The sequence below is a fragment of the Dermacentor albipictus genome, chromosome 1, assembly GCF_038994185.2.
Source record: "Dermacentor albipictus isolate Rhodes 1998 colony chromosome 1, USDA_Dalb.pri_finalv2, whole genome shotgun sequence".
In the NCBI taxonomy this organism is placed as follows: Eukaryota; Metazoa; Arthropoda; class Arachnida; order Ixodida; family Ixodidae; genus Dermacentor; species Dermacentor albipictus.
This window is the reverse complement of record NC_091821.1, coordinates 904,392-930,396: the sequence shown is the minus strand read 5'-3', so window position 1 is coordinate 930,396 and position 26,005 is coordinate 904,392. Positions and strand designations below refer to the sequence as shown.

Sequence of the window (26,005 nt, the reverse complement as noted above, 5' to 3'; positions counted from 1 at the left end):
CTTTCACTCAGTTCGAGAAGGTCATCTTCCGAGACAACCTTGCGCACGGTGTTCATAGACCTGCGTGGGTTTTTTAGGCTTGTAGCGCAGCTCAGAAAGAGCAAAAAGGAAGGTTCCCGTGCTCTCTGTTCAGTCTGTTCCTTTTCTTTACCCCTTCCACCTTCCTTTTTGCTCTTTGTGAGCTGCGCTACAAGCCTAAAAAAAGTCATGACATACCAACTCGCCCAAACTGCCATGCTTTTGACCTGCGTGGGCCCACTGAGACGAGAATTTCCCCAAATGCTACAAATTTGGAGAGTTTGTCATATTGTACTTTGTCGTGAAGTTCGAGAAGATCGCCAGTTCCAATCTTCGTTACGTTATAGCCTGGGTCAATTGCTTCCGTGATACATTTCGCTACAACAAATGGTTAGACCATTCTGACTATTTTGGTATCGGGCTGACTGTGTACAACGTAGTACTTGGGAAAAGGTTCTTTTGGTTGCATGAAAAACGTGAATGTTTCATCGGTTCGCCCCCTCAAGGAGCGATCTGGTAACAGTGGAAAGCCGCTTGCCCTATAGCATCGGAAAATTTGGCGGCGATGGTAGCCACCCACCACCGAGCCCAACAAGAGGACACTACAAGTTTGGAAGAATAACTGCAGATGCCAGCCATGCATCGCTGCTATAACCTAAGATACTCAAGATTAGATAATTACACCAGGTTAACCCTTGCCGCCCAAAATACGGAAGTGATAACAAGACAGGAAAGTAAAAGAAAATAAAGTATGGTTTTCTGACCCTTTGTTGTGTTCATATAGGAGGTTGTGGCCAAGTACTGCACCAGAGTGGCCAATCCTGCTCTGATGAGGGACTGCCCCAGACAACGCAAAGACATCCTGAGTTTGTCCGCAGGATGTGGAATCGCGGATATTTGAACATCCTCAGGCCATCCTAAAATGTCCTCAACTGATCCTACTTGGATCCATTTGTCCGTCCAAAGAACATACTGTGAACATTCTTTGGACATAATGCCAGGATCATTTCTGGACCATTCCAGTACCTTTCCAGGATGTGCCTAAGCACATTTAAATAAGCCGTGAATGTGATTACATACTGGTGCTGTACAATGGAATTACATGTGTAAATGTCACTACCGACCCAAATCCATTTCTTTCCCCAAATCGCATACTGTGAACATTCTTTTGACATTCTGCCAGGACCATCTCCGGACCACTAAGGCATGTTTCCAAGACGTGCTCACGTCCACTTCTAAAGAATCCATGAATGTGATTATATGGTGGTGTTGTACCATGGAATCATTCGTGTAAATATCACTGCTGACCTACTCTTTAAATATCTCATGTACACATCACAACGCAATGCGTAACATACTTCTTCTTGCAAAAAGAAAGGCTCGCAAAAGCTTAAATATAAAATTTATTATAAAAAACATGAATACATAAGGCATCACTGTTAATGCGCGAAAAAATTGTCTTCCTGCTACAGCAATGCAAAAATGAATAATAAACTGTAACTGACTAAAAATGACTAGAAAATGAGGAATTAAAATACAATCTTTAAATATTAAAGAACGGAAAAGTAAAAATGAGGTTTATAATGACGAAATTATCGTTAAAACAGCAAAATGTGGAAAAAAAGTCCTCCATGCTGTGGTTGAAACATGCTGCACTTCAGTGAGGCCTGCGTTGTCACTCCAGCAGCTCTAGAAAAGACACACAATGAATCACAGATTCAGCGTCTCTGACTTACTTTTACAAGAGAAACAAGGGAAGCAAGTGAAAAGACTTGCCAGTAACTTAACTTGGCAATTCAAGGTGTACTCTTCAATTAAAAGGGAGATTTCAGAAATTAACTCTCAATGAGGAGGAAGTAAAGGCATATACCTTCGTGAGAGAAGGTAAGGCGTGGAGATACAAAACACAAGAGAACCAGACAACACAAGTGCCGTTTGAGTTTTCTGGTTCTCTTCTTGTGTGTTCATGTCTATGCCTTACCTTCTGTCACAACGAACCCCTACCAAACTAACTAGTTCAACTTTCTGTAGTTCTAAGCATATACCATACTTATTCGATTATAAGGTGAGGGTGCAGTTGGGGCACCCAAGAAAAAAAAAGCTAGTATGAACAATAATATAAGGTGACATACAGTAGCCGACGAATTATTGAGACCCATCGGCATTCGCTAGAAATACCAAAAAGCACAGCGCCTCATCTTACTCCTGAGGTGTCGGCGGTGAAAGTTAGCAGAATAAACTGAATGACCAGTTGGGATTATATGCGGATGTTGCCTTATGGTGTGGTATCCTAGCAGTATGGTGCGTGCTGCCACAGAAGCCACATTTGAAGGAGAAATTCACCTAAACCCATACTTCATCTTCATTATTAAATTTTATTTTCAAATACTAAGTATGGAATGTACGCACAGAATACCATACTGGCTCACCTGCCAAAGCTTATTATTTGCTACACCTCTCGCTGATGTCTAAAATTAGGATCACCAGAGATTTGGCACCGCTACCGCCATATTGAATAAGTCACTTAATCTATCAGCGTCGCATATAAGGTAAGGGGTAACGTCTAGACTGAGGATTTCAGAAAAAATGCCCCGCCTTCTCTTCGAATAAATACGGCAAGTGGACACTTCATGCAAACAGAAGAGTACCAGCATAAAAAAACCTGTAGCCTGGATGCTTATCCCACTAAATATTGTTAAACTGCCCAACATAATCATGTTTCAGATTGTATATTTAAGCACTTATCAGATCAGCTGCAGGAAAACCTTTGAATTTTATTTAATAGTTAAATGTTATTAGGTGGAGACCTAAATTTAATAATTACGAGAACCTATCAGAAGAAATACTCACCTGTGACTTTTTCAGACTGTTTGTTATTCTTTCTAAGCTTCTCCCCAGCGTGTCTGAGCCACGTTTTTACAACGTCCTCAACTTCACTTCTTTTTACAGTCTCAAATGTGCACTTAACACTTTCTGCAACAATAAGGAGATGCTCTGTAGTTATCTTGACAGTCAGTCATGGCATAAAAGAGAGCAGGGTCGTAACAGAAAGGGTAACAAAAGATGAGTGGCTTGCAGTTTAGTTTACACAATTTAATGCTGTATATTAGCTGTCAATAAAAAAATATTCCAGAATATACATTTAATTCAGTTATGTTACTTATCTGGCCATGATGGGAGGCAAAGGTTTATGAGCAAGCCAGTGATGAAATATTTTATATAGCAAGAGCAAATAGTGTCTGCTTAATAGTGGAGAAAGATTCAAACTTCACAACTTGCATGTTTCAGACATGTGGCTAGAAACCACACATGGCCTTTGAAGGTGTTGTGTGCACCCAGTGTAGCCCTCCTGATTATATTATCAGCCAACAGGTAGCATTTGTTCAATTTATATTACGCATGATGCACCTATGTGGTTCTTCACAGAAAGTGGCTCAATCGTACACATGCTCTCTTTAATGTGAGCTTATTTTGTATTCAGGCAATGTGCACACGCAGTTCTTGTCGAGACAAAATTAAAAAATGATTATAAGTCAATAGCAGAAGTACTCCTTAAAGGTGTAAGGCGTTGAAGGGCCTTAGAAAACTATCCTGGTGCACCACAGCAACCTGCTGATAGCTACATTATGTGTGCAGTTTAACGCTAGAAGTCCATTTCCCTGCAGGGTGAAGGAGAAGAAACTTGCCAAAAGCAGAAACAGGATACTGAAGTGTACTTACTATATATCAAGTCGCAGGTTGTCAACGACAACAACTTCTTCTTTCCTTTTTGTCTGAGCCAACTATATTGAACAGCCACTTCCTGGGTCATCAGGGCTTCAAGAATGCGACGCGTAGACAAACTAACATTTCTTCCTCCTAAGGCAGCGAGTTCCCGTACCTGGAATTTACAAGGTTTTACACCATTACAGGAATACCAACATTTCAAAGAACACTAAGCAATTTTTTATAGCAGGTGAATTTTCAAGCCACCCACTGAGTGAAAGCGAGTTTCAGGCTGCAGTGCAAGGTTCAATAAAACGTGATTGCAGATTTTAAAACATAAAGAATCCTAAACAAGATTTACATCTTATACCAAACATGCTACAAGTTTCTAGCATGGCACTGTTTTCATCGGTGTTTTATACCTCAGAGGTCAGCGCTTAGTATCTCACAAAAAAGTTCAATGCAATTCAAAATGACAGGCAAAGTAGTAGTCGTTTTATTTCATTTATGCACTTAAGCACTACAATGGCACTGCAAAAACCTTTAACATCATTGCTATGCCCTCTTCAGTGTGATTGTCCACACCCATGGACAACTTTCATCCTTCTCGTAAATAAACCAGAAGTGATAGGCTAATATATTTGGTGTAATGGAAAACCGAGTGCAGGTGGCAGCATATGTCAAGCGTGTAATCCTTTTGTAGCAACCTGCTTTTCGGAAGATTGAAACTTTGTACATTATGTACTGCTGTCCCATCAATGACAAAAATTATGAATGTGCAGTACATTTTAAATGCCACTATAGTCGGATACAACTTTAGAAAAAAGGGGAGGCCCCGCCCAGATGACCGAAGCGGCGAAGTCACTGGCCGTCCGGCGCATGACGTCGGTCCAGTGTACGCGCCCATTGGTGGATGCTCGCGTGCATCCGCCTCGGAAGAGTAAACGCCCCCTTTTTTCTAAAGTTGTATCCGACTATAGATATGTAGTCATGCAAATACATAGTGGCATGCAGAAGCTTTCTAGTGGTAATGCCACTAGAGAACTGTAGAAATGGGCTCATTGTCCACGCACACGAGTTGCTGATATGAGTAATTGCTCACACCATCTGTTCAAGGAAACAGCCATTTTCAGGTTTGCAAAAGACCAGTTGACATAAATACTGACTTTGAAAGGTACTGTGTTACGTTGGATCTGAGGAATATACAAGTACACTGTTCACAAAATTAGTCCCTTAAGATATGGCTATTATACATTACATTTCGTTTTTTAAGTGCAAAAAGCCAGGTACATTTCACGCTTGTATATTTTCATTATTTATTCCCCGTGATGTTATGTAATATGTAACCCCCTATGTAATGCCTGTAAAAGGGCCTTTAGGTACATGAAGAAAAAAAAACGTTTTTCTACCTGGAATTAAGAACTGCAGCGCACATAAAACCTTCTACATATACAAGCAAGGATACTTGCTTATTTCATACATAGAAACCTGGAAAAGTTTACCGTGAGATATGTCAGTCAACCTCACGCTTATAAAATTCGTGTATAACAATACTCCACTAAAAACACTTACCAACTTTGACTTCATTGCATCACTTTCAGAGAGGCCTTGATCAAACAGTTCGAACTCCGTGATGCCACAAAATGGTTTTTCTAACAAATCTGCTTCAGGCTGCAGTTGTTGGTCACAAAGCTTTGCTTTTATTACGTCTAGTTGGCTTCCCAGGTGCTCGACTCTCAAGATTGCCGTTTGTAGATGCCTGATGACCTGCTTAATGCCTGAAATTCACGAAGAAAATGCGTGAGGACACTCTGGCTGATAATAATAATAATATATGGGGTTTTACGTGCCAAAACCACTTTCTGATTATGAGGCACGCCGTAGTGGGGGACTCCGGAAATTTTGACCACCTGGGGTTCTTTAACGTGCACCTAAATCTAAGTACACGGGTGTTTTCGCATTTCGCCCCCATCGAAATGCGGCCGCCATGGCCGGGATTCGATCCCGCCACCTCGTGCTCAGCAGCCTAACACCATAGCCACTGAGCAACCACGGCGGGTACTCTGGCTGATCAGTTAATATTCATGCAGTTGTCAGGTTTCGTTTGGTTTGTTTAGTGTGATGCAGTCCTTCATTGATAAATAAATTACTAGCTCGTAGCCAACTGTCAAAATCAGTTGACTGGTGTGGAACTTCAGCACAGTATAGTCACCCATCCTTCATTCTTGCCAAGCCCACAAGAGTGGTTGTTTTGCTATTAAAAGAGCATCAATAAAGAAATAGAATTTAATAAGCTTCTTTAGTGCCCCTTTGCTATATTGAGTTCATTGGTTGGGCTCTGGGAACCCAAAAACATTGTTCTGCCAAGCATTCTGTCCACTTTTAGTCAAAACCCGCACAGTGGTGGCACTACATCTATAAGCTATGCGAAAAACAGTGTCAAAAGGTAGCACAGGCAACTTTTTTTCATAGGGAAATCCGATTAAATTTGCCAAACCATTTTCCTTACTGAAATGCAGCAAATATTTCAATCAGGAATCGCCGTGCTACCAATTATAATGGCAGCATGTGTAAAAAGAGGTGGTACTGTATTGTTAAAGTGGCAGTGCCAATCATGTTTCGTGTTAACTTCATGAAAAATGAGGAAAGGCTCTGATGTTACATCGGTGTCACACGGCCACTATTTATTATGACTTGAGCCCGATCCTGATAGAAATTCTCAACCACAATTGACTCCCTCCCGCAATATTGCAGGAAGGAGCCAATCACAACAGCCAATCACAACCAAGAAATTCGGTAATGATGGAAAGTGTGCTGTGCAACACTACCATTACTGCACACAATGCAGTCCAAAACATTTCTGGTTATTGCACAGCTCCTCTGCCCAAAGTAAACCAAAAGGGAGCAAACTTCCTGCTTGGGCATCTGGTCTACATTGCGACTTTATCGCATCAAACAAAATATGTTGACGTTCGTACACTAGTCAATAAGCAGCAGTCAACAAGTTAACGGAGTACACAAATGGTGCTCTAGGCCATAGTAACATTAATCCGAGCCCCAAAGAGCAACTGGCTCCCTTAAGAGGAAGCTTAGCTCGAAGGCTCCTATCTAAATACCTGGGAAAGGAGAAATCGATTTTCTCGGAAACCACTGCACCAAATTTGATGAGGTTTGTTACATCGAAAAGAAAAAGGATCTAGTGACTGTTGCGAATTTTTATTTGTCGTCAATTTGTTAAATAAAAATTGGCAAAAAACGCAAATTCTCAGAAATGAAACTATGATGTTTTTCGTAACTCAGAAATAAAAAATGAGATCACAGTTCTGTTTATTGAACCTAATAGTTCATCTAGAGTGGACAAAATTTCTAAGCAACAAATTCATATATTTACACATGGAAAGCAATGATGAACATCTAGAAAAATAATCTATTGATGTAGCTCAAGTTTCCTTAAAGGTTGTGCAGGGCCTTCCTAGAGCATCTAGACCATGGTTTGCATCACTGTCTTGCTTGCAATTTGCTCCGTTCACTCTGAATGCATGACTCTAGACAACTTGGAAGATTACTCAATCCTCTAACACATGAAACCTCTGGCTTAATATGAATTCTTAAATGCTTACCATCATCTGAAATAGGTGCAACAGAATGACTTGAATGCCACTTCTCATTGTTGCACTGTCTATTTCCCATTTGGCTTGCTCCTTCGCACGACAAAACAAGAAAAATACAAAATCATGTTCACCAGCAGGCCTTTAAGGTGTGTTACTGCTGAGTAGTGCTTGTGAAAGGAAGCCAGTTGTGTTACAAGACAACGTTTTACACATTTTGGCTACAACTTCAAGAGGTTCTGTAAGAAAGAAAACAGACAATGCTAGATTACATACTTTTCATCAAAGAGTGAGCTGTGAACGATGTTTTAATGCCTGATGATTCTTGCATTGCATCTTGTTCACCTCCAGACTCAGCCTCACCCTCAGATTCTGAAGTCTCGCTAGCACACATTTGTGCACATTGCACTGCGCCTTGATCACCTAAAAAAAGGAGAGGAAACAAACCGACTCATGTGAATGACTGACAAGCATCAAATAATGTAGCAAGCAAATCATAAGGAAAATCAGTAAAGATAACTTATTCGACCATCATCAAGAAAGTACACAAAGTACAAGAGCTTGTGTCTAAGACTAAAAAAAATGTAACTGGGGTTTTGCATGCCACATCTGTGACGTGGTTTTGGAGCACACCGTAGCGAGGGATTCCAAGTTAATGTTGACAACATGGTGCTCTTATGATGCACCAGAAAGCCACCGAAGCCAGGGTGAAACCTGTGGCCTCGTGCTGAGCAGCACAATGCTACAGCCACTGAGCTACCATGACGGGTTGTCTCTAACACTGACTGATAGGTTTTAGTGTTCTAAAGAAACTGGAAGTGCCAAAGCAAAGGGCTCTTGTAAACCAAAAAAAAAAGCCAATGTCCAGAAATAAGACACTGGTTGACAATCCTCAGTCAATCTTGTCTCAATTTTACTTTGTACATCAAAATGCACCGCCGTTAAAATGCCATTAGAAAAAGCTTTATGTTCCACTTTTGCAACAACAGCTTCAGGTACAAGCCATAGTGGAAACATGCCCTGTCAATTATTTATATGCTCCATCCTATGCTGACTGTTTTTCTATAACATGCTATGCTACCAGTAGATTTGTAAAGATTATTGTGCCATTGCCAGACATCATCTTGGAGCAGTTCCTTCTCAATATTCAATTTTTTGCAATGACAGCATTCTTAACATGCATTCCTTATATTATCAAAAGGCACAGACTTACTGCAAACATTGGGATCATTAGCCCTAGATGTTGATGCATGCGATGACTGCTTGTGAATACGTCTCCCATCCCTCTTCTGTGCTTTTGAAATTGAAAAAAAAACGACATTGAAAGAATTCGAGAAACAAGCTACAATTCCTTAGTGTACCAACCACATGCAATGTGATTTCAAAGCTCAGATGTCGCCAGTTTCTAGTGAAAGCAGAGAGCTTCATTTTACAGAGCTGTATAAAAATTTACGATGTAGAGGTGAATTTGCAAAATGGCAGGTCACTGCCCACCTGCCAGGGAAACCCACATGTGTTTTCTTTGAAGGTGCAGGCCTACTTAGCATATTAATGGGAAAAATTATGTGGCATAGAAAAATTAATACGAGGAATATAGTGAACAAAGCTTGCTAGTGTGAAAAACAAATAGTAAACATACTTTTCATCATAGATGGCGGTGGAAGTGGTAGTCGCTGCACACTTTCCGGACTTGAGCTAAGGGCTCTTCGTTGCTTTTTTCTTTTGCCCCGTCCCAGGTCCACTTCACTCCCCAAGTCTGACCCATCTTCAGCTTGCTTGAGCTTTTGTCGCGCTGCATCATATGTTCCTACGGAAAGTGAAAAATAATAATGAGCATAAATTCAAGCATTGCCCCAATTCTTCAACTGAATGGAATTTTAGATAAGTTTTCTAATAATGTTACGAGATCTAGAGTTACCATGCAACCTTAAACAAATTGTTGCGCCAGTGCGTATATGAGCTTTCATTTCTGAATAAAAAAGTGATTGTCACCTAGTAAGCATGTAAAATCTACAGTTGTGCCACCAAAGAAGATCTTTCTAAAGTTACTTTTTAGTTCAGAGATGTGTGCACACATTGCAATTTCAAGTACATTGCCAAAATGAACATGATTACTATGTTATGAGACATGCTACAAAAGAATTAGAAGAGAAATATAAAACTTACTGAATGTGTCTATGGGCACACATGGCACGACTTGCCAGTTGGAGGATGGAGAGGCTCCACATTTGGCTAAATACGAAACATTCTTGGAATCCTGTGGCCACAAGCAGACATCGCCATGCAGCCACTTGGTATGGCGATGTCTGTGGATGTCTGTATGGGATGTCTGTATGGCAACTCTGTGCCTTCCAGAGGTAGGCACAGAGTTGCCTTCCTCTGGAAACTTGACGACTGCATATTGATCGCCTTAAAGAAAAACAATATACGTATTGTACAATTCTACATACAGGAGTTTCTTCATCATTTACATCTTCAGATGCACAAGAGGAAATACAACCAGCTTCTTTTTGAATGGAACTCGCATGCATTTTTCCGAGACCCATGTCAGAGGCCAACACCGCAGCAAGGAAGGCTTGGACACAATCAATATTCCCAGTGCTGATGCGGGACAGGGTGTCAAATATACGTCATCTTTCTTCAGGAACTTCCTTCCAATTATGTATGGCATACCTTGTGCATTATGGGCAAAGTTCTCCACCACAACTACACTTCCGTCAAGGAGCTTGCAGCAGTTATTCCTCCTACTAGTGTCTAAGACAATTCCTTCCGGAAACGTCACTTTTTTGAACTGTGGCCCTTGGCAAAGAGGCACAAGAGGCCCATCTTGATGTTGTACAGTGAGCAGAGGGGAACTGCTTAGTCATTTTTTTTCTGCACTGAAGCTTCTTTGTTTCAGGAATTCTGTTTGACAGTTGCTCCAGTGGGTGCTGCGGCTTTCTCAGAAGCTTCTTGATGGTGCCCATGTGGCTCTCAAATGGAAATGCACTCCATGAGTCCAGTGGCCCCAAATGTCTTACATCATCTGCAAGGTGGCATAGCCCATGTACATTATGGGATACACGGTGCTGCCCATATATTTCTGCAAAGCCTCTCACAAATAACTTCAAAAGCTCTTCAGCATAGTCAAGCTCGGCAGCTACTGCGCTTTGTGATGCAAGTATGGTTATTGCTACATGAAGACACAGAAAGTTTTCATACATCCCTTGTGGCACTACAGAAAACAACACCAGTGGCCCACTATAGAACAAAAAAAACCTGAATTCTGTTGCTTTCCAGCGATCTATGTCATGTAGACCTCTTGGACGTCGATTGAAGTCAGATGGTACAAAAAGAGAAAGCTCTGTTTGCTTGGCTGAAATGCGATTTTGTGCAGAAGCCCCTTGTCTAATCTGCTTGGGACCTCGAAACCACAACAGAAGCAGTTTTCGCATGACTCCTAGACACACAAGATGCATATAATCCAGTGGCACGTCTTTGACCAAGTCAAGTGGCAACTCCTCAAGAACTGTACTGCCAACATGGTGTTGCTCTTGAAATTGGCCTCGAAATGTGGTGTTAGTGCGCAGATTCCCACTTTTTGCCGGAAAGCACACTCTCCCTTCACTGTAGAGGCCTTTCACAGTGCATTTTGTACAGCTGTAGTACCCAGTGTGGTTTCTTACACTCAGGATAAATGCTCGTGCAGGTGCATCGCAGATGATGGCATTTATTCTGATAGGTATAACCTGTGCACCAAAACAGATGCCAGAGCTAATGATTTCCTTTACTTCATCAACAAACTGACGGAGAAACTCATTTGCATCATCTGGTTTTTTTTTTCTCCAAAGAAGACACCCACAACAAAAGGGTCATGAGATTCGATTTTCTTCACATGACAAAGTATTGTCCAAAATTGTTTTCTCGAGCTCTTTGCCAGAGGGAGCCCATCAACATGAAAATTGAGAGCAAGCTCCAATGGTACATCCTTTGCTATATCTAGCAGTTCACGAAGAGGTTGCACGATACCAAAGTGGCAGTACCGCCCTCCTGCTATGTTGACTATGTTTAATGACTTTCTGGGCGTTTCTAGCAGCGTTCTTGCTGATCGTGGAAGACAAGAAAAACATTCATGACCACGCAAGATTCTCAAAAGGGCAGTAACTGGGCTGTGGGAACAGCCGTACTGAATGGCCCATGCTTGTAATTGGTCGCTTAACGGCGCGACATCGTCTACCTCAGGTTGCTCTTCTTGATGCACATTCGTTTGCTTCATTTGCTCCTGTAGGCACTCAGAATCCGAACTACTGCTGCAGAACACGGCGTCGTGCTCGATGCTGGGCCGCTCACGTTGGTCGGATTCCGATGCAACATCGCTGAACAATGAGCTCCCACTAGCAGCGTCAAGTTGATTGCGCCAAGTGCTCTCTCCAGAGCCAGATGGGTGCACATTATTCTGCTCGCTATTAGTTCCAGATTGCGATGGATTTAGGATCATAAAGAATTCATCTACTCTTCGCTTCCTCAAGCGGCGAAACCATCGGTCACTCGCCGACATGGTGCACAAGGGTACAGTACTTGGCGCTAAGCGTGAACAAGTAGTCGTCTCTAGAATACCGCCACAAACTACTCCACTTAAGGTTTTTATTTCACTAACAAATAAAATGCACTCACCTCCTTTTTCGGATTCCGAGGGCATGCCTCCGAGGAACAAAATACCGCAAGGGAGGTCGCTGCAAACTCTGCTGCGGCAAATACAGAAAACGCGCGAAACGCTGACGGCTGACTGGCCTTCTGCTTGGACCTGACTTGACTTTGTTGCATGCACAACGTTGCCAGCATTAGCCAATCTCAAAGGCCTTGTTTTTATGCCCAACAAGTGCCGGAACCCTCCGAGATTCCCTTTTGTTGAGAGCCTGCACTAGTCTGCGCCATGTTATAGTGCCTAGAATATACTCTAGGCACCATACCATGTGTACCGGTTCTTCGTGCAAGCAAGCCACTGAAGCACAGCCTAGAAAAATATGAGAAAAAGGATGTTTGGGAGCGAAAAAACGTAAGGGAAACTCCACTGAGAAATTATTTGACAGTAAGCAATCATTGTATGGTATATATAACTTTAAAAAAAAACAGCAGTTGGCAACCAACACACGTACGGCTCGCGCGGGGTTGTGTTACTCCGCCTGCCAATGTGACCTTTTCAAAATGGCGTCGTGCTTAATACCTCCAGAGCGTCTGCTGTTCTTGAAGAGGCTTTTCATCGGAGGAAGCGATAAGGTGTGCAACAGAAATGAACAAAGTATATGAAGTCTGAGCATTTCAATCCTCAAAAGTCTGCGGTACAGTTCATTTTACTGCTGACCCCGTTTTACTCATGAGATTTCACTGCCGACTTAAACTTGACAATAAATAGTTGATGCGAAGCATGCGTTTTATTTCAGCTCAATAAAAAATTTGGTTTTCACCATTCCACTATAGCATACGAGTGAAAACGTCCAAAATTACGCGCTTATAATTTAGTTTTTTTGATTACCACCTCATTTAGGTAACAGGGAAAGTTTGAAGTACGAACTATTTGCAGCCTCGTGGGGGAACAGTGGCTAGTGGTTATGAGGGCGTGGGATCAGTCTTTTTCTGGGGCGTCCAATCAAGCTTAATTGCTACCTACATTTTAGTATAAGTTTCAGCATTCTTGCCTTGGAAATTTGCATAGGTTTAAGCCTGCTGCAGGTTAACTGTGGGTTTTCGAGGTATTGCACTACCACCGAAATCGGCCACTCACCTCTGCTGCCTTGGTCGGCCTGGTATTGCGCGAACACCGGGTTCGGCCCACGTATGGCGCGTTACGTTACCCCATGTATTCCTACGGAGCGCGTAGATATGTGTTAAAGACGAACAGATAGGCATATTTCGGGGGAAGCTTAGCCGAAGAATGCCTACAGCATCAAAAGAGAGGTGCAGTTCGCCATTTTCCACACAGCGGCTAAGTAGCAAGGGCGGATGGATGTTCCACCTGCACCTGCCTAGCGCACGTCTAGAGGCTACAGACACCATCTATATCAGATATACGCTTGTATATATATATATATATATATATATATATATATATATATATATATATATATATATATATATATATATATATATATATATATATATATATATATATATATATATTATTATTATTATTAATTAAAGATTTCTTCAATTGCCTTATTCTTAATTCCAAGACAGATTTATGCCGGCATGCACATTTCATGGCATACTATGATACGATGGTTAGCATACATATCGTTCGTTGCCGCAGGCACGTGAACTTCTGTCACTATCACTAATTGACAATGAATATGCTATATATATTCATATAATAATAATAACATATAATATATAAAAATATATAATAATATATAATATATATATATAATATATTATATATTATATATAATAATATATAATATATATATATAATTCATTTATAATTTTCTGGTTAATAATGTAGGCTCTTTTCAGGACTTCCAGAGGACGTCCTATCACGCACATTTTCGGGATAAAAATGTAGGCTCTTTTCAGGACTTCCAGAGAACGTCCTATCAAGCACATTTTCGGGATAAAAATGTAGGCTCTTTTCGGGACTTCCAGAGAACGTCCTATCAAGCACATTTTCGGGATAAAAATGTAGGCTCTTTTCGGGACTTCCTGAGGATGTTCTATAAGGTACATTTTCTGGAACAAGATACCAGGTCGTGCTAGGGATGTCCTCAGTTCATCCGCTACGGGATGAGGACATTTTGACCATTTCAGGACATCCTGAGGATGTTTTGTCTGGGGCGTTACCGGTTCTGGTCACCGGGATCAGGCCACACTCCAGGCCTGTTTGTGCAATTTTATCAACACGCGGATTTTGTTTTCATCCGGTCGAAAATTGCCGGCACCGGGATTCGAACCACGGACCTCTTGCACGCGAGGCGGGTGTTCTACCTCTACGCCACCACTGCACTTTGCTTCGCACCTTTGCTTGTATCAGCGTTTTCCTGCTTTCCAGCGTGCTTACACAGTAAGCACGCGGCAAACCACTTCTGCGTAATCCAAGGCAATTATTGGACGTTAATATGAAAAACAGTGTTAGGGAAAATATATTGCCTATGTATTCAGATTGAATGGGGGATAGCAGGAAGTCTCTACCAATGTAATCTCTGTGGCTTGTCTGGTGATGTCCTTCAACGTGCCAGCAGGCGAAGTGAAGTAGAAACATATAGTCTAATCGAATGGTATTACCTATTCCGATCGTATTTTAATTCAGAATTCACATTGAAAAATTATCGAATACCCGTTTCCGTTCGAATGTAATGTATAACAGCACTTTTGAAGTCTCAAAGATGAAGGGCCGATGCAAGTGAGGATTCTTATTCCGAATGATTGTGCAGCTGGAGGGCCGTGGCTGTTGCACAGAGGCTTGTTCCCGGGAGAATTAACGCGCGGGTGTCAATGGGTTCTCCTGAACAAGTTCTTAGCTATCACTCAATATGAACGCCTCGTTTTGGAGGAGCTTGTAAACCCCGTTTCATATGGTGCGCATTTGACTGCGTTTTCGCCCTTGCGAATTCACAGATGCAGCAAATTGGCCGTCGGACCATTCGTACGTGCGGTTTTTTGATGTTCGGAGTGCTTAACATCTCTGCAAAAACACACATACGGCAAGGACGGGGAACCAATCACAACGTGGATCGTAGACATGTCGTGGCCTTCCTACTTAATTTTTGTTTTGATGAAGCAACGCACTCAAACCCGAAGAACCTTGACGAAAACAGTTTCTAAGTTGTTTTACTTTGTTTTTATCAAAGCAGACTGATGCCAAGGATAATTCAGTCCTCCATTAGGTGTTCGAAAACGTCAAAGATGACAGCTGCCGCACTGCATGCATGTGAAGCGGCAATGCGAAGTTCGCATTTGCTGAAATTGTAGCTGCGTACAACGCAGTGTAATATCGCACCTTGTGAGCCCGGATGAAATCTGCGAACTTTATTCAGGCAAGTAAAGCATTTGCTTTACAGTCACCATGTCAGCAACCCAATAAATCTGGGTGTCCAATGTGGTGCCACATTTGTTTTCATCAACGAACGCGGCAGGTCTACAATAATCTCTACGTGTATGTGAGGCACGCCGTTCCTTTATTTGCTCCAGTATCGACCTTGTGGTAGAGCACCGGATAACTGGATGCAGCCGTTTACAATTCCGAAGCGGCCTAGTTAAGCGGACGTATATTTGGGACGATACTATATTAAGGTACGCAATATATGATAAGCGCAACATTTTTTGCTCAGGAATCACACTCGACAATTTCTTTGGTTTTCACTTCTAGAAGAAGCCAGAAGGATGCAACGACCCTTTTTTATTATTATACAAAATTCTGACATTTTGCGTCTACCGATATGATTATGAGGCATTTCTCAACACGTGGGCTTTTTTGATGTGCACCTAAACAGGAGTACACGAGTGTTTCTTTTTTTTTTCATTTCCTTCCCATCGAGTTCCGCGACCTGGCTTAACCCGTGAGCTCGAGTTTAGCAGCGAAATGCCATATCTACTACGTCGTGACTAATTAGGCCACCACGGCGGTTTTTTTTGTTGTTGTTGTTAACCATGGAGTGGAAAAAATTTCACACGGCGTACGGAACGAAGATTAGCTTATATGATGGCTATATAAATCTGTTTTGGGCGCCCGACCTCCGACCACAATTAAAAACCCCTACTGATTACTCCACATTCCATGAATGAAATGTTCCACTGATTTTTTTCTTTTTCTATAAAAATACGTCCAGTAAATCTGAGAACAGGTTACCGGATGGGGCAGATATGTTTTATTTATTTGAAGTCGCAAGCAGATAGTTTACGTAAGTTTTTCTGTCTGCGTTTCGTAAGACCTACTGATGGCAAACTATATATGCGAAAAATATACACGAGAGATACATGCTTGGAGAGCAAGAAGAAGATTTGTTCTTCAAAGGGAACCGTACAACATAGTCGAATGGAAGCCCACTCTGCGGCCGCAATGCACGCGCAATAACAGAGAGGCAGTAAAGAAAATAAAATGAACTACATAAAACAAACAAACGTACCTATTCATAAGGCATAAATACATCGTGTAATTATAAAGACCGTTTGGGGGGTCTGAACGCATATAACCGCGGGAAGTAGTACGAACGACCCTTCCGAGAAGTGTCACCAGCAGTTTCAAACGCTGCGAGCCTGATCAAGGCCGCCTCCTTTCTGTGGCAGCCACGTCACGGCTGCGTCGCAAGGGGCCGAGCCAGCGCGCACAGGCGGCACCGGATGCTGCGCCGCAAACGTGCTTATCGTTCCTGGCTTAACTGAGTGCGACTTTCACTGTGATTACGGCATGAAAAAAAATTTTATGGTGGCACATGGGAACGCCTTTTTACACTCTTCATAATTAAGAGCACAAACCAAATATATAACCCTTCAGTTTTAAATACAAAATATCGGTGCCCTTCCGCTCTGTGAATAGGGATGAGGAGCGAAGCTGTGTATGTGGGCGCTTTAATGGCATACTACTCTTCCGCCGCGCATCGGACAGGCATTGCACTATCTTCGGGATCGGCTCACGTATGGGGAGTGCTTTACGCCTGCTTCACCTTCGTCGCGGGTTGGCCTGGTATTGCACTAGCTTCAGGATCGGCCCACGTATGGGGAGTGCCTAATGCCTACTGCATTTCCACCGCAGGTCAGCCCGGCAATGTACTATCATGGGATTCATTTTCCACACGCGAACACCATAGTGGGGAAAGTACCTCTTAACAGCTTCGCTCTAATATAGATAGAAACATATAGATATGCAATTTTCATATCCGCTTCGCACGATAGTTTGAGCGAATTTGTGTCGATTGCTGGCAACGCTTATTCAGGGGCACGCGTTCACGTTGAAGGAGAAGCATAATTTTGACGACATGGATAAACATAGCGCATCGTAAGTCGAGCATGCGAGGTTGCGGTTGGTTGTTTCTGTGCGAGTCTTCATCGTTGCCTGGCTTTTGCTGTGCACCCCCCACTGATACCAAATTAGGACGGCGGTCCAAGTGTCCGAACGGACAGATTTAAGCCTACCGACCCGACGATGCGGGCAGCATGGACAAGAGATGTTCCCCGGAAAGTCTTCTTACCAACAAAGTACGCTGTTGAAAGCATTCCTTTTCTGTATTGCTACTCTGTGTTCTCAGAAAAAAAGCATTCGTCGCGCGATTTATCCGCTGATGGTTGCAAATGCATGATTTTGGTTATGCACGGCATCATCGTAAAGGACGTGCTGACGATCTGTATTTCTTTCGCTGAGAGACAGGGTCCTTGAACTTTTCGGCGTGCTTTTCTTGCCGTTTTTTGTCCAGTTTCATGCTCAATTGATTTTTATTTTACTTCAGCTCTGTGATGGGCATTTCCTGCCAACGTGAGAACTACCTACACATGTTAAAACCGGAAAAGTTTTCGAAGTTCCCCTGAAAACCTATCACCTGAAAGAACTGCAGTTTCAAGGTTGTTTCTGAAGTGCCGTGTTATTTATCCCGCGGTCACAAGCATATAGAAGCATCAGAAAAGGAAAGAATGCGCTTGGAGGCCGCTTCTTTGCAACTGGATATACTGTTTTTAAAGCGGGCTCAAGCTGCAGAGGAGGCCAATAACAGAATAAGTGGTTTCTCCAACTTGCTCGACCCGTCTTGCCAAGCCTTCAAAATTCTGACTTCTGGGCTATCATCAACAAGGACGGGAAAGTTTTCTTTAATTGGGCCCTTCGTTCTGCTCTAGCAGTCCGTTCGTCGGTGATTGTGTCGTCGGACCTGCCTGAGCAAGTGTGGTAATGTCTTAGGTCACACAACTGATAAGCTGTGTGACCTAAGCGATTTGAAGGTATTACTGCAGACGATTAAAGAGTTTTAGAGGAGTATCTGCGCTGAGCCTTCTCAGAAGATTCACACTCTTCTGCAAATGGTAGCAACTTTACTGAATGAAGTGAGTGATGAAGATTTTGCCTGCAAATTGCAAGAATGGCATTTCGAGGTGCTAGACTTTTTCAAAAGCCAAGTTGACCTTGTTTTAAGCAATGCTAGCCAATATCAACCCTATTTTTTGCTTTTGCCTGTCTTTCGTTTAAAACTTCAACTCATGTGTGCATGTTTTTGAGAAGTTCGATGAACCTTAAGTTACCGCACCCAGACACAATCAGAAGGCTCTGTTCATCATATGATGTAAGTGCTGCAAGAGAACAACAGTTATCTGACTTTCTTTCTTATGCGAAGCGACTTGTGACCACCTACAAAGAGCATGAACGGACTGACTAATTATACATGAAGCGCACCTTAAAGCATATTTTGCTTGCAAGGCTGGATTTGTGACTGGCGCTGCTCCTAATTTATCAAACCCTGCAGAAACAACCCATGTTTTTGTGATCCAGAGTCTACTTTCTTCAAACAAAGATGTTTAGCACATGTTACCTGTTGCGCCAACTATTGCTACGGTGCCGCATGACTTTCTTCCGAAGCTTATTATCCCGAAGCATCTGGTTTAGGAATCATAGCACTCCTATCAGACAATAACTCCATAAAGAGAAAAGCTATCTCATTCTTTTCTAAGTCCGCAAGTCTCAGTATTGTGTACCAGCATCCTGCCGATCGATCATGCCCCGTGTTTTGTGGTAAACCCAGCTCACTTAATTGCTATGGGAATAACTGGCTGAATCGGCACAACATTGGTAAGTGCATGTACTTTCTTAACGCAAAAAGTAATGAAGCTCAACAAATACATTAACAGCATCCTTTAAATTTCTGTATCAGCTGCACGAAGCTGAGAAAAATGAGCTCTTAAACGTAGCGCCAACGCTTACCGTAAAAGCACTGAACCTTTTAAACATGAAACGCAAGAATAATAAGCTTGCCCTGAACATTTTTAAAACCTTGTCCACTGTTGCTGCCCTTGATACAGTTTCATTCCGGAGTGAAGCGAAAACATCCAAATACGTCGACACCATTTTGACGTCGTGGAATGTAGTAAATGTAAAGACACCAAAAAAATTGACCGCCCTTCCACTACTGTGAAGAGGGGGGCAAGCGATGCTCGGGATCCGCGGCTGTTCGTTATCGTAACGCCTCGGCGTCGCGCTTCCTCATGGCGAGGTCGGCGCAACGAAGGGGTGCCCTTTCTCGAACGAGTTCTCAGCAACATTCATGAAACGCCGCCTGTTCTTCGGCCGAACACAAGACGCGCGGCCTGCTCTCGCTGCCGTCCTTCAATGTAGCCTGCATTTCGACAGAACGAACCAAACGCGGCCTCCCCGTCTGACTGCCGAGTATCAACTGGCGGGCACGAGGCAAGCGAACGCGCGATCATGCACTTTCTCTCCTCGTGACGGAGGGGATGCCTGACTGGTCGCGCCTTGCGCTGCATCTACTTCTTCATGCATATAAAACCTCGCTTTAGAGGGCGTGTATGATGAACCGACAGTGGCTGAATCGGCATGGTGGTCTCGCAACCCGGAGGTCGGTTGTTCGAATCCCCAGCCCAACACGCAATTTTTACTTTCTCCAAGGCTTGAGTTTTTTTCGTTCGGTAACACCAATGCCGACATGAGTGCGGCAACACAGGCTTCGCTCGAAAAGGACAGCAGCTTCGAGATGAGCTGCAACGCCCAATGACATCCTCATGTCCTCAGCTCGAACATCTGAGCAGTATAGTTCACTGGCTCGACCACTGGGCAAGCATCAAATATAATAATGGTCGCCTGACTCGTGAAACACACTCTGCTTTGAGCCATACCACCCAGGCCTTGCACGAACTCGCCATGTACTGTTTGGAAGAACCTCATTTCAGTTATGTTGGCTTGGGGAAATTTCAAACCGATAACCTGGAGGATCGGCTTTGAAAATACCGGCAGTTGTCGGGGGCCAACCATCATGTGTCCATCAGTCCAATATGAGTCAGAGACAAAGCTGTGTTTGAAAAGAGTTCAAGATTTCCCCAAGCTGAACATGCTGCAAGCATCAAGTGTGTCAAAGGTACATATTTATTCATTCGAGAATCACTTTCGGGTCCCCGTGACAGATCCTGACACTGAGGCAAAAGCTTCTAGGCTGCCAGCGGTAACCTCTGTCACCGGACGGACACTGCGCCCGCGCTGCTTTGAAAAAACTAACATGCACATCGTGCAGTGAAAACCTTGTTCAGCAAGATGTAGACTTAGATAACGCAGGAAATGTCCAGAGGCGGGCTTAAGTTCCCACGAGCCGCTGTTGTAAAGGCTCTGCTTTTCACAAAAATTATCCTGAAAAGGCTCAGGGCCCCAGGACCTTCCACGCAGTTTTTCAGCCCTCGTATGCAGAAGGATGCACTTGTGGGCCTTGTATTTTCAGCCCTCGGAGATACTGAACACCTACACATGTTTGATTTTGGCCATACAACAGAGGAGCAGAGGGAAATTGTCGTTGTGCTGCAGCGAATACACTGTTGAACAATTTGTGCCGCATATTATTTTCTTTATGCACCTGTGTTAAACACTTCTTTTTGCTTATGCTGTCTGTTTTTAAGTGTGTCATAAAGTTTATTTTTTCTTGGGACACTCTAAGCTACAGTACTTTATTAGCTCACCTTTTTTATGATTCGTGTATCAAATATTTCGTTTGTGGATGTGTCTTCTTCAGTTTCTCAGCATTTTATGAAATCTCAGATCACTTGCAAACAAGGCTGATGGAAATGGGAAAGCAAGAATAACTACTGTAAAGGCTTGATTTGTGCCAATAGTTTGTGCAATGCAACTGTGATTTTGATACTTTTTTCAGTAAATGAACCTTGAAATGAATTTCGAAGAAAAACTTAACAATAAATGAACATTTACTGCTAATTTTGGGACCAGAACATTTGTTTATGTTTAGGAAAAATTTATGCCCGGCTTTGAAAATGTACTTTTGCTATTCAACTCCTTAGAAGGGGGGCTGCGAAGATGAACACCATCCATCAGTTATGCAGAAAGAACTTCATACCTTCACAAAAATGATCTAATGATATACAGGAGAATAGGAGTGCAAGCCAGGTCCTCTTGAGGATATATAATAAATGGATGTAAGAGCTGAAAGAGTCGAACCGAATATCACTTCTTCATGGTGGTGTTGAATGCGAAGAAGTAATAGTTGTGCGGAAACCCGCAATTACTACCTGCAAATATTTCGTCAAACTCCTGCCTTTGCTTCGAGTTGTTTATAAGTTTGACTTCGCCCTGCCATCTGGTGGCCCCCTGGTTAGCTCAGATAGTAGAGTGGCTGCCCCGGAAAGGCAGTGGTCCCAGGATCGAGTCCCAGACCAGGATGATTTTTTCTTGAATTGCGATGCTTTGCTTTCGAGGGACCCACATGGGTTTCCTTTGTAGCAATTGCTACGATCGGGTGGAGGCCTCATTTATCCTTTATTATTTTATGAACTTTATGAATGCGAAGAACCAGATAACGCCAATAATTTATGTGGCAGTTCTACATGTTACGCCGTGGAAGGGAAAGAAATATTCTCTTGGCTAGTTTGCTATTACTTCCTGGAAAATGGTAATTTTTTAAAACTATAATTTTTACTGTAAAGCAGCTTTTACAACCCGCACTCGTGGTGCCTCTGCGCGTCGTGCTGATTATGGTAATCAAAAATGGCCTGCGTGAATTCCTGCACACGTCGTGCGAGCCTGGCGTGGTGAAACTGGCTTGTAGGCCCATCCCACTAGCGTGACGTCACGCCGTCGTATGGAGGCTTTGAAGTTGTCGAGGTGGCTTTGCCCAACGATACTAGAGTACGTTCAGGTTTAAAACTTGGCGAAGTTGCACGGAACCACCACAGATTTGTGCATCCGTGGTGCTGCCGTCGCACCCAGCTCCACATTTTCTGGCTGCCACTGCGACAAAGGCTGCGATGCAAGTGTGTGTGGCGGCAGTGTTTGCTTCTATCTCGCACAGCAGGCTGATTATGTCGATGATGACCTACCTAATCGTGCGTGTTAACAGTCATATTCAAAGCAAACCATGCCGATGTGTCGCGTACCCCGCTGCAATGAATGAATGTTTGATGTTTACTTGCGCAAGGGCCAAGTATGGCCACAGAGTGCCATGCCCGTAGTAATGAATTCGCATTGTAGTTATGAAGTCTATGAAGTTGGTGTGACGTGGCTGTAAAGGGGCCTTAAAAAAAGTCGCTCTAAAGTGCGTAAAATCTATATAATATAAAAAGATTATGGCGATTACATATGACGTGTAGTATGAACATTAAGATGAATTTCAAAAGAATGATATGATGTATAAAATATATCAGAGTACGATTGGCTAGAGCACTATTGTCTCCATAGAGACCTTGAAGCACAAGGGCCTGGAGGCATGTGCTATGCAAAACGATTATCGCAGCGGCATCCTCTGTAACTAGGATGCTCTACGAATTTAATGGACTTATAACATGTAAGATAACATCATTTAGGAAACCGAGGACTGCCTTGGTGTTAAACAGCGGTTCCTTACCAAGAAACATAGCCGGGTGGAGAGGAATGTAATAACGGTATGCAAGAGGAAAATGTTTCCGTCACTCCGCTTCGGCTTCCCAACACTCCAGGAGGACGTTGAGGACGGTCGGCCTCTCACCACATCCACCACAGGTTGGAGGTTCATTTCCAGTAAGTAGAAAATGATGGGTCCCAAATGTGTGTCCTTTTCTGAGGCAACAGAATAGGACATCTGTTCGCTGAGATTTTCTTGGGGAGGGCCAAAAACCTAACTGTGGCTTTATAACGCGCAGTTTATTATTTATTTCTGCGTCCCACATGCGTTGCCCGTGGTTTCGCAGTTTCTTTCGTATGTAAGGTTTCAGATCTGTGAGAGGCACCAAAGCTGTATTATTAACAGCAGGGGTTCCGTGCAATTGACGTAGCCATCTGGTCTGCCAGAATGTTAGCTTCTATTCCCCTGAGGCCAGGTACCCAGCATATGATGATATGCTGGTTAGATAGATGAGCTTTGCACAGGTGAGAATAGACCTCAGTGAGTACAGGATTTCTTGTTTGTAGGGTGACATTAAGGCCTTCACCACACTTAAGGAGTCTGTATATATAACAGCTTTTTGGAGTTTTGATTTTCTTATATGCTTTACAACCGACAATAGTGTGTAGGCCTCGGCCTTAAAGATACTTGTTTCTGGATGTAGTACATCGGATTCTGAGAAGAATGAACCAACGGCTGCATAGGACACTTCGGCATGTGACTTGGAAGCATATGTGTAGAACTCTGTGCACGAGTGCTTATACTGAAGTTCTAGGAAATACATTCGGATTTCTACCTCTGGAGCGTGCTTTGTAACTTTTAGAAAGCATACGTCACATTCTATCACATGCCACTCCCAAGGAGGTAAGAGCTTGGTTAGGTGCATTAAGTGATGCTCGAGGAGTGGGACACGCATTTCATCACCAAGCTCCTTCACAAGCAGCGAGAAAGAGTGTCTTGTAGAGGGACGATTGCAGAAAAGTGTAGTACACGTCATATCGGTAACGGTATTAAAACATGGATGTTCAAGGTTAGAGTGCGCTTTAAGGAAATGTGCAAAGCTGATGTATGATCTCTGCAGGTGGAGTGACCACTCATTCGATTCGACATTTAAGCTTCCAATCGGGCTTGTTCTGAAATAACCATTGGCTAAGCGGATACCTAGATGGTGAGCAAGACCTAGCATCTTTAGCGTGCTCGGGCCGGCAGAGTTATATACTACGGCACCATAATCCAATCGCGACCGAATTAGGCTCTTGGAGAGATTCATTAAACACTTGCTGTCACTACCCCATGTACTCTGGGATAGAAGTTTCTTTAAGTTCATTGTTTTTAGACATTTTTCTTTAAGATATTTAATGTGTGGAAGGAAAGTGAGTCTATAGTCAAGTATAATACCTGCAAATTCTTTTTCTCTGTTATCCGGCGAAATCACATTCTGTGAACCTGCCGGCTCTCTGGTTGAAATCGCCTGGGCATAGATGCCTGGGGCAATTATTTCAATGAGTCTCCTTCATAAAAAGGGGACTTTTCTGGGAGTTGTTTTGTGCCTTGGCATCCCGACGAAATCACATTTTTTGAACCTTCTGGGATAGCTCTTTTGGCGTATTTCTTTTTGGCGAAATCACTTATTCTGAGCATGCCCTATTTTGTATATGCTGATCTTTTGCGGAATCACTTAAGGTGAACATGCCTACATATGTTTAGATCATGTCTATGGGCTCTTGGATCGATTTCTTTTTTTCTGTTATCGGGCGAAGTCACATACTGTGAACCTGCCGGCTCTCTGGTTGAAATCGCCTGGGCATACATGTCTGGCACCATTATTTCGTTGAGTCTCCTTCATAAAAAGGGACTACTCCGGGAGTTGTGCCTTGGCATCCCGACGAAATCACATTTTTTGAACCTGTTCGGATAGCTCTTTAGGCGCATTTCTTTTTGGCGAAATCACTTATTCTGAGCATGCCCTATTTTGTATATGCTGATCTTTTGCGGAATCACTTAAGGTGAACATGCCTACATTTGTTTAGATCATATCTATGGGCTCTTGGATAGATTTCTTTTTTTCTGTTATCGGGCGAAGTCACATACTGTGAACCTGCCGGCTCTCTGGTTGAAATCACCTGGGCATACATGTCTGGCACAATTATTTCAATGAGTCTCCTTCATAAAAGGGGACTACTCTGGGAGTTGTGCTTTGGCATCCCGACGAAATCACATTTTTTGAACCTGTTCGGATAGCTCTTTAGGCGTATTTCTTTTTGGCGAAATTACTTATTCTGAGCATGCCCTATTTTATATATGCTGATGTTCTGCGGAATCACTAAGGTGAACATGCCTACATTTGTTTAGATCATCTCTATGGGCTCTTGGATAGATTTCTTTTTTTCTGTTATCGGGCGAAATCACATACTGTGAACCTGCCGGCTCTCTGGTTGAAATCGCCTGGGCATACATGTCTGGCACAATTATTTCGATGAGTCTCCTTCATAAAAAGGGACTACTCTGGGAGTTGTGCCTTGGCATCCCGACGAAATCACATTTTTTGAACCTGTTCGGATAGCTCTTTAGGCGCATTTCTTTTTGGCGAAATCACTTATTCTGAGCATGCCCTATTTTGTATATGCTGATCTTTTGCGGAATCACTTAAGGTGAACATGCCTACATATGTTTAGATCATGTCTATGGGCTCTTGGATCGATTTCTTTTTTTCTGTTATCGGGCGAAGTCACATACTGTGAACCTGCCGGCTCTCTGGTTGAAATCGCCTGGGCATACATGTCTGGCACAATTATTTCAATGAGTCTCCTTCATAAAAAGGGACTACTCTGGGAGTGGTGCCTTGGCATCCCGACGAAATCACATTTTGTGAACCTGCTCGGATAGCTCTTACGGCGTATTTCTTTTTGGCGAAATCACATATTCTGAGCATGCCTTATTTTATATATGCTGATCTTTTGCGGAATCACTTAAGGTGAACATGCCTACAATTTTTTAGATCATCTCTATGGGCTCTTGGACAGATTTCTGTTTTTCTGTTATCCGGAGAAATCACATACTGTGAACCTGCCGGCTCTCTGGTTGAAATCGCCTGGGCATACATGTCTGGGACAATTATTTCAATGAGGCTCCTCCATA

At 42.9% G+C, this 26,005-nt stretch overlaps 1 protein-coding gene and 1 long non-coding RNA gene across 2 annotated transcripts in view; both read right to left on the bottom strand.

The window, feature by feature from the left end:
- Nucleotides 1-1,553: 1,553 nt before the first annotated feature.
- Nucleotides 1,554-3,769, bottom strand: LOC139054616 (uncharacterized). The gene is made up of 3 exons (XR_011511363.1): nucleotides 3,739-3,769; nucleotides 2,869-2,991; nucleotides 1,554-1,707 (listed from the first exon to the last, which is right to left on the bottom strand). It is a non-coding gene; the product is annotated as an uncharacterized lncRNA (long non-coding RNA).
- A 3,706-nt stretch (nucleotides 3,770-7,475) lies between these two features.
- Nucleotides 7,476-26,005, bottom strand: part of LOC139047593 (uncharacterized) — a 40,461-nt gene continuing 21,931 nt past the window's right edge. Inside the window, exons 4-6 of the mRNA XM_070521599.1 lie at nucleotides 9,498-9,740; nucleotides 8,971-9,138; nucleotides 7,476-7,754 (exon numbers count right to left, since the gene is read on the bottom strand). Of these exons, the coding sequence (XP_070377700.1) occupies nucleotides 7,600-7,754; nucleotides 8,971-9,138; nucleotides 9,498-9,740 (566 nt within the window). The 3' untranslated portion in view covers nucleotides 7,476-7,599. The remainder of the gene's footprint in view (nucleotides 7,755-8,970; nucleotides 9,139-9,497; nucleotides 9,741-26,005) is intronic.